This window comes from Simochromis diagramma, unplaced genomic scaffold (genome assembly GCF_900408965.1).
Source record: "Simochromis diagramma unplaced genomic scaffold, fSimDia1.1 OVJJ01000150.1, whole genome shotgun sequence".
Lineage (NCBI taxonomy): Eukaryota > Metazoa > Chordata > Actinopteri > Cichliformes > Cichlidae > Simochromis > Simochromis diagramma.
Genome location: NW_024387083.1, coordinates 2,099,761 through 2,109,218, shown reverse-complemented (window position 1 = coordinate 2,109,218; position 9,458 = coordinate 2,099,761). Strand labels below are relative to the sequence as shown.

General features: G+C 43.0%; 1 protein-coding gene across 1 annotated transcript; it reads right to left on the bottom strand.

Annotated features, from left to right (window-relative positions):
• Window positions 1-677: 677 nt before the first annotated feature.
• On the bottom strand, window positions 678-8,930 carry farsa (phenylalanyl-tRNA synthetase subunit alpha). Its single transcript, XM_040045881.1, has 13 exons — window positions 8,742-8,930; window positions 8,499-8,636; window positions 8,099-8,197; window positions 7,892-8,010; window positions 4,411-4,503; window positions 3,780-3,908; window positions 3,588-3,703; window positions 3,416-3,500; window positions 3,230-3,329; window positions 2,609-2,777; window positions 2,371-2,448; window positions 1,814-1,928; window positions 678-1,191 (listed from the first exon to the last, which is right to left on the bottom strand). Exons 1-13 carry the CDS (start codon window positions 8,886-8,888, stop codon window positions 1,086-1,088), a joined length of 1,494 nt encoding a protein of 497 aa, XP_039901815.1. The 5' UTR covers window positions 8,889-8,930; the 3' UTR covers window positions 678-1,085.
• Between the last annotated feature and the right edge of the window lie 528 nt (window positions 8,931-9,458).

The window sequence follows — 9,458 nt, the reverse complement described above, 5'->3', positions numbered from 1 at the left end:
CTGACGAGGTAGCTCTTCTGTGTTGTGCCATCAGCTTCGCCAGAGGTTGTTTGGTTTCCCTGATGTATAAATCATGGCAATCCTCCTGGCACTTAACAGCGTACACTTTGTTACTCTGTTTGTGTAGGGGACCTGATCCTTGGGGTCGACTTATTTTTAGCGCAGCGTGTTTTGTTGTTTAAAGGCCACGGAAACGCGGTGTTTGCAGCCATTCCCCAACTCTCTCTGAATTGTACTCATGGTCTTTGATCAATGGTCATGGCAATTTGCATATTAATGACCAAAGAACTGACCTCACAGCCCATTGTTCATTCAGTGGGCTTGTGCAAATGTACTGTTTATAAGATTGGGGAAACCTGCAGTCAGCTGAGACTGAAGAAGACACTTGGATGAGTGACGAAATGTTTCTCCCACTGAAAACGCTTCGTCCAGATGATCAGAATCAACCTTTTGGGATACGACTTGATCTGTTTTATTTTAATATCTTTTTAACTTTGTTGTTTCTCTGGTAAAGACGCAGACGTCACTCAGTCGTCGTGATGCTGATCGGCATCTCACTGAAAAGCTGCATGCTTTTAGAAATGTGTGGGAGGATTACCTTTACAGTGTATGTTTCTCATACATGCATACAAGTAAAAACATGCTCATTTGAAGAATTACAAGCCAGACTGCACTGATACCTGGAAAAAGCTTTTATTTTGACTTCCAAAAGTTGCAGTTTTCTTTTTCAGGGTCAAGGTGGTAAAAAAGGCAGTTTGTAACAAATTCAAGGCTCATCCTCATTCACCCAGCTGCAGTATGGAGTTCATAAAAAAAAAAAAAAAAAAAAATGCTGCTCTTTTGTGTTAAAGCCCTTTGAAATCAGATCTGTCTGAAGGCTGTGGTGAAAAAAAAAGCCCCGTCCCTTTTAGTGCTACAGTCGCTTTCAGGCCAACTGCTTTTACTGGCCGAGCTTTGATAAAGGGGACAGCGGTGGTGCCGGGCTTTGAGGAGAGACGTGGGTATGAGGTGTTACACAGTAAAGATAAAAAGGAAAGGGTCCATCCAAATGAATAATAACATTAATAACAACAGCTGGGCGGTACTCAGGAGTCCAGGCGGCATATAGGGCTGTCGTAGACCATCTGTAGGTTCACCTTGTGTCCCACCAGCTCTCTGATGTTGTTGATGCCGTATTTAATCATGGTGGGCCTGCGAGACAGAGGAGAAGCCCGCGTGAGCGGTTGTTCTGTTGGGAGCCGCGACTATGTTGTGTCTAACAGACGAGAGCGCAAACAACAGAGGTCGGAGTAGTAAAGGATTACTCGCCCTGGATTACGGAACATTACCCAGCTCACTCACTCCACGGTTATTAGCTGTGACAGTTGGTCGTAGTTAAGACTCAATTAGCGCTCGATTCAAACAGCAAGCTGAATACAGTGTGCGACGGCGCGACCAGCGAGCGACTCAATTGGGACGACTTCACTTTAGAAAAGCGGGAGTGAGCAAAGAGAAAGGCAGAGACTCACAGCCTGACCTCAAATAATTTCACAGGATAATAGAAATGAAACTCACGTACAAGCAGGAGTAATCCTCCACAGGAAACAAACCTACATTTCTTCAATGTGGGTCAGTTCAGCACATACACAAGAAGTGATTATGAGTACACACAGACTTAATCACACACCTTTAATCCCTACATGGAACATCTACTATAGTTTGGGAGATACGTACTGACGTCCTTCCCTTTTAGACTCATGCTGTGTCTAGCGTGGCTGACCTCTCAGTTTTCCTTGTAGCTAATTAACTCGTATTGCTTTTCATGCACGCTCACCTTTCCAGAGACAGGCCCCAGGCAATTACAGACACATCCTCAGGGAGGCCCATGGGAAGCAGCATCTCTGGTCTGAACACTCCTGAGTTTCCCACTTCCACCCACTTTTTTAATCCTGTAGACATGGAAAAAAATGACAAAAAACAGGGATGTCAAACTCATTTTTACTGTGTACAGCCCACCAACAAGGACAATTTCAACACTACATCTCAGTCTAGTGTAAAGAAGATCAACTAGATGATTATTGATTGCGATGTGTCACATGAATGACCATGGGGGAGGTCTCTATCATTGGTGAAAGCTATAAAACTTACAGTTAAAAGTCTAAAATTTATGTCCTCCTTCACATTTTCCAAAGCCTCCCAGTGGGCCAGATTGGAGTCTTTGACAGGCCAATTCTGGTCCCCGGGTCTTATGTTTGACACCCCTAATATACACCATCAGAAATGTCTATAAAAGAGACTACTAGGACGTTCTTTTGGCTTTCTTAAAGCTCAGGTTTCTGTTGTGTGTAAGTTAGACTAATAGTGCTACATAAAAACAGAGTTGCACTGTACCTTCATGGTAGCTGAACACTTCCATGCTGGGCTCTGTGTAGGGGTTGTAGGCAGGCTTGAAGCGTAGTTTGGTAATTCCTAAAAAAAGGCATTTGGTAAAAGAATAGGATATTGTAACTGTTTGTTTACATTTTTTTTTTTAAAGTGAGTATTAAGAGGCTTTCTCTAAACAACTATCAGCACATTTGTCCCTTCCAAACGTTGGTCTTTCAGTCCAGTGTCCTCTATCAGTCCTCACCTAGTTTGGTGAAGAACTGATGCAGAACACCCATGAGGTCTCCCAGAGTCAGTCCATAGTCGGCTACTACGCCCTCTATCTGGTGGAACTCTGCTAGATGGGTGGCATCGAGGGTCTCGTTCCTAAACACGCGGTCGATGGAGAAATACTTGACGGGGGTGAACTTCTCCTGGTTGTCAGTGTGAGGAGAAAAGGAAGGGGAGAAGAGTTTTAGAGTTATTGACTGGACACATACGACGTCAAAACAATGTGAACCCACACCTTAAACCATCTGCTGCTGCTGCTCTTCTATGGAGGGAATTACTCACATTCAGACACAGGAGCATTAGGGAGGTCAGGCGTAAGGCCTGGCTCTCAGTCAAGTTTCCAGTTCACTGTCCAAAAAGTCAGTGGGTGCTTAAAGGGCAGGTCTTAAGACATGGTAATGACAAACGCTGTGCTCTTGTTGTCTAAAACGTACTCTATGTTTTACTTCAGAAAACAAACATTATGTTGAAATTACATTTACTGACGGGGGAATTACACTCTTAGTCGTGAGCTGTATTATGAAGTGTTACCAAGAAATCAAATCACCAGACAGCTCTGATTTATATGGTCAGTGCAGCGTCCCTACAGTCTCACCTGCTGTGCCAGTTTATACAGCATGCGTGCGCTGACTGCTGTAGTGTGAGTGCGGAGGATGTTCTTCTGAGCCTCCTCTATCTTCCAGTCATACTTGTACCTACAAGAGAGATGATAAAATGCAATGAGATGCAGTGACAGCAACGACACTGTTACTTGTTAAGTGAGCTTGTGATCACGCCTCACCCCTGTGAACCGTAGCCTCCCTCAGAGTGGACCTTCTTCACCCTCTCCAGGTAGTCCTGTGGGAACTCGTGGGCGTGCGCTGGGTCTGAAAAACAGCGAGTGAAGGGTGATCAGAAATCATTCTCGATTGAACTCGCAGCTCATTTCCACCACTCGGTGACCTCGGGCTCACCGGACAGGAAGAAGGTGTCGTGCTGGTCTCTGGCTGGGTGCTGCTGGGGCTGGAAGAGGGAGTCAAAGTTCCAGAAAGAGCTTTCTATGAAGTTGTTGGTCGGCATCTCGGTGAAACTACAAGAAACAGACGGTTAACTGGTTGTTTTATTATGCGCATGTGTGCGTTTCTCCCAGTTTCACAGCTGCTCACCCCATCTCCAAGAAGATCTGCCGGAACTGCGTTCGCACCTTCATCAGCGGGTGTAGGTGACCGCAGTCTGGGGCAACACCCATGGCCTCAAAGTTGTAGGGCTTAAATTTCTTCTCTTTCCAGTTGCGACTGGAACACACCACATGCAGGGAGGTAACACAAAAACATTTCTCTCAAATCATTTCGCCATTTTTAATCTGTGGCTGAGATGATTGAGGCGGGCGAATCTACAGTGCACGTAATCAGCACGGAGCAGCACGCAGAATATCAATTTGAATTTTGGGCAATGCAACATCTGGATACTGCTTTTAGCCAAATCCTCTCTATGATATGATTTCATGCAAAAAAACAAAAGTGTGCAAGCGCTCTTTTCATTCTGTCGCTTTCAGCATGAAAGCTAAAGCATCTGTCCTGCCCTGCCTTTAGGACTGAGTCCACATCTTTGGACTTGTCCCCTTTTATGGGCAGATTTTTTCTCTGTCCTCACTCAGGACCCTGCAGGCTGACACTGACTGCCAGAGGAGGGTGGGCCTGGGTTGGAATTGAACCCAGGCCTCTGCAGTGAGGACTCTGTGCGCACGCTTTACCTGATGAGCTACTGAAACTCTGAGGAGAGTGCATCTCTACATACCTGGCAATCATCTCAGGGGTGAGCTCCGTCTCCTGTTTGGTGATGGTGGTGCTGAAGGAGTTGCCCTTAGTGATCCAGTAAGACTTCACAGTCCTGAACACAAATTAGAATGACCTCAGTACGCAGAAAGGTACTGCTGTTGACAATCTAAAGACCGTAAAAACATGCAGTTATTTTTATTTTGATTCATACTTTCATAGCAGAAAAATCATTTCAAAAGAAAGGATTTTAGGTACTTCTTGCATGAATTTATTGATTAGAATAAAATAAAGCAGAACATTCTTAATAGCAAGAAAGAAAATACACCTCTGCACAGGGCTGTGCGATATGACCAAAATCTCCTATTCCAATATAAGAATTCTATCGTCCCGATAAAGATATAAATCACAAAAATGTAACATTTTCTGTAAATTCTGTGAATCTCGGGCAGCTCGTCTTGTGGGAACTGTTTCCAGCTGCGCGTCGTGTAGCTGGAGTCGAGTGTTTTAACCGATGCATGAAACTATACATTTTTAGACATAAGTTGTAACGGCCGCCGTTTTCTTTGTGAGTATTTATTACACGGCGTGCTGCGGGGAAAAGCCTGTTCTAACGTTTGAGTCTAAGGTTTATTTTTTAGCACCTGGCGGCTCTTTTTTAAATTCTCATCCGTAAATAATCTGCTCTTTCACGTGATTCAGTTTATTTTGAAAAGTCTCAACAGGATCTTGAGCTTTATTGTGAAAGGTTTATGTGGAACATAAACAAGCGGACACGCGATGCTGTTACCGTCGTTGTTGCTAACCACAACGCATAAAAACAGGCGCTTGTCCGTCCATAGTGTGGTTATATAAAATATAAGCGAAAGAGAGAACTTTTAGAAATTAATATAGCCACTACAGTGACCATCAAAACGATGAAAAAAATATTGCCATAAACAGTTTATTTTGTGACACCATGAAACAAACGATAGTGTAAAATGAAACGATAGTCGTTTTTATATCGTCATCCGATATATATCGTTATATCGAACAGCCCTACCTCTGCATGGATTTGAACTTGTGACCTCACACTTTCAAGCCCATTTCTTTTCCTACTGAGCTAGTGTGGCATAGTGATAAATCCATTATGTACCACACAGATTAGTTGTGATGGCGTTCAGAAAAACAAACATGTGTTTAGCTCCTTTCTTGCAATAATGATCCAGATTTATCACTTTTTAAACAGACCTCCATTCTACATGGAGACAACACAAACATCCGCCCATCTGTGGACCAGCTTTGGCCCAGGAGATGACGTCAGGGTCTGCTTTGAATAACCAGTCAGAGGAGGAAAGACTGTCAGATGTGACCAACAGCTATATAGCCACATATATGTTCTCAAAGAAACATCATGTCGTACCCACGACATGATCACTTCCCTAAACTACAGAAACTCTGATGTGAAGCTAATTAGCAGAGATCCTGTGAGGTTAATACAAGAACCTCTGTGACAAACCTGCCATGCTGCCACATCACAATGTGATGGTTAAATCTGTCTCACATTGGGAGGATTATTTAAACATCAAACGTAAACATGAATAAAAGCAAAACATTTTTGTGCTCGGGGGGGGAAAAGTGCTGACAGGATAGCAGGGTCTCTAAGGAGATGGATGCTTAGTTGTGCTTTTGTTGTCTGGCGTACAGTTCATGAGCAATATTCTTTGTGAACAAGAAGATTTTGGAAGAATATGCACCTTGGAGTTTATTTAAGTGATCTAACACCAGGCAGAACATCAGCCATTAAAAGAGCAGGATGGAGACAGATATCTTTCTTTGCAAAATTTAGCAACACAACTTTCTTATTCAAACTCCCCATGTGACTTCACAAACCAATCAGGAGCTCTAGTTCTACACTTAGGTAAACATGGGAAAACCAACTAGGTAGATCCAACAAATCATTATTACTTTTTCTAGCGCTCCTCACAGCTGTTTCCTCACATCCATTAATCTTAAGCAGGGGCTCTGCTGCTGCTCAGAGAGGATGCAACATTTATGGACAAGAGTGTCATTTCAATCATCAGTTTAAATGAAGTTAAGCTGGTTGTTAAAGTTAATTTGTGCTGCTTTTAGGCACCTGTGGGCTTATTGGAGTGGTGCTGATGCAGGCAGGCGGTTTATTTGTATAGCACTTTAAAAAACACACCAGGCAGATCAAAGTGCTGAACAACACAGATCAAAACAACTAGCAAAATTAAAAATACAATAAAATTAATAAGAAAGGTGTCAGTTTCCTACACAGTTAAAAGCCAGGGAATAAAAATAGGTTTTCAATCTGGATTTAAAGACCTGCACTGATGACGCTTGTCTAATATGGAGGGGAAGGTTATTCCAAAGCATCAGAGCCACAGTTGAGAATGCAAATGTAAACTGTTAAGACACAAGAATCATTTCAGACCTGTATAAAAGATTTATAGAGCTTTTAGGGGAGCAGATCATATGCAGCTGTAATAATAAAAGGATAAAAGGCTTTACCTAAAAATATCATTATATAATATTATATTATCTGAACTAAAGCCATATTCCAAACACACACACACGCGGTTACTTTGCATCCTGGACCTGAGTGCGCTTTAGTACATCTTTATTTGTTCCACTTATTTTACTCCATCACTCTTCTCCATTCAAATGTAAACATCACCCCTCCCACCACCACGCCCACTCTAATACACACACACACACACACACATCGCAAGTGTGGTTGTTTTTAGCGCACAGTGACACGCCATCCGCTTCCATGCCTTACGGATTCATCGGTTATTTAACACAGTGATGAATTTTCCACTCAGGCTGAATGCAGCTGAATCACACCGGGGATCACCTCTTCCATCACATTTAATCAAATGAACCAGACTTACAGGGTCAAACATGCTGAGGCAGAGGAGTGTCAGTACAACCTTAATCTGATTAAGTAAAGCTCATTTTAAAGCTTTTACTCTGGAAATTGTAAGACTTTTTTCCACTTCCACTTTCCATGACTGGAAACAGCAGCAGCAAATATTTTTGGGACCATTTAAAAACATTTATATCATGTGTTTGCCCGTCCCACCCGCCTGTATGTAAGAATAATTTCTAACTCTATGAAACAAATCAGCTAACATGATTCAGACCACTAAGTGACATAAAATCTGATGGTTTAACACTCCTAGCTACCATTGCAGAGATTTGGCTGAAACCCCATGAGCAGCAGACTTCATAAAGAAATGTGAAGTGACAATATTGCCTGTTGCAATACTGAATGAAATTCAACACACTTAACTATGTTTTTGAAGACCTCTAGAGACGCCTGTCTACTTTGTGCATGTTCATCTCTTATTACTGCTGAGCTTGATGAGAACTTGAATCCAGTAATACCAGGCAAGCTGGAATGAGCAGGGAAACCCCTGAGTATCAATTAATCGTCTCCTGCCACCTACTGGCAGAAAAAGGTACACATTCAACACTAACTAAACAAGAGGACTTACACTTCAGAGAGCAGTTTTCTCTTCTTCAGCTCATTCTTTTCTTTTTCTTCCAGCTGAGTGCTGTTGCCTTTCTGCACCAGAAGCAGTTTCTCCCTGACCTGGTCGTCTATGCTCTCCACCTGGGGATCAAAAACACACACCTTAATGAGAAAACTGACCTCAATCAGAAAAGGCGACAACAAAAGGCGGGTATGATGGAACACCTACAGTCCTGAATATCCTGGGGCCACCCTCGTGGGCCTTGTCCACTCTTATCCACTTGCTGGACATGGCCTTGCTGAAGCCGATCTTCCCAAATGGCAGTTTCTACACAGAAATGATGGCAGAGATGGCAGATGGCAGAAAGTTGAACTGAAACATCAAAAAAGGCTGAAAATACATGAGAGATGCAGACATTGGGAAATTCAATACAGATAAAATACATACACGTAAAACCTGAACATAAACAGCCGAGTGGATGTTGTATTCGTAATATTGTGGACTTTCAGGAATATTTAAGAATCAAAAGCTTGCTTCTCTTAAGTGTGTAGCAAGTTACCTCCGTCAGGTACCTAATGCATTAGATTCTTTGTTATTCTGATAATAATTAACAATTTCAAACACTAACCATGAGATCGCTCTGAGCCAGGCCCTCCAGGGGGATACAGCTAAAGACCCGGGATTCATGGCTGCCCTGCTCGGCGATCTCGGTGCCCTCCTCGGTCAGCTCCCAGTGCTTGGAGGAGCGCAACTCGGCTGAGATTACCTGTACAGCAGGTAACAAACACGGTTGTCAGCTCAACCTATTGCATCAGTCACCGTGCATTTGACTGTGACAGCCTAACTTCCGCTGCTTCTTCGTGAAACTTACGTCACCGAGAGCCTGGAGACTCTTCACGGCCCCGACGATGACCTGATGATCCACCCCGAGGCTGGTCGCCACGGCCAGGCTGTCCACGCCGTCGTCCACCTTCTCAATCCGCTGTAAAAGCGTCTCCAACACACCGGTGTCCGCCATGCTGTAGCCCTACGAAGCCCGAAAGAGACCGGACGTGACGTCACTTTCTCGGAGGCCGAACAAGCAGGAGTAGCTAGGGCTTATCCTTCTTATTTCATTGTACTGTATATTGTTACTCTTATTTGCCCTGTATGTCTACTGTAAAAACTGAACTGGAATGACTCACTGTTCGCTTTATAATTTCAAATAAAGTTCAGAAAAAAAGGAGTAGCTAGGGCGACATAAAATGGGTTACCGTAAATATTGTATTTCTGTGCAATTTAGTTTTTGAATTTGAAACAAACAGAGAAATTGTTTCAGAATCAAATTTCTAATATTTTAATAAAACAAAATAAATACTTACTTTAGCTTTTTTATGGACACCAAATAGAAAGGTTTTTGACTGATAATAATAATAATAATAATAATAATAATAATAATGGATTGCATTTATAAAGCGCTTTACAATCATTACATTCACTCTCACATTCACACACTGGTGGAGGCAAGCTACAGTTGTAGCCACAGCTGCCCTGGGGCAGACTGACAGAAGCGAGGCTGCCATATCGCGCCATCGGCCCCTCTGGCCAT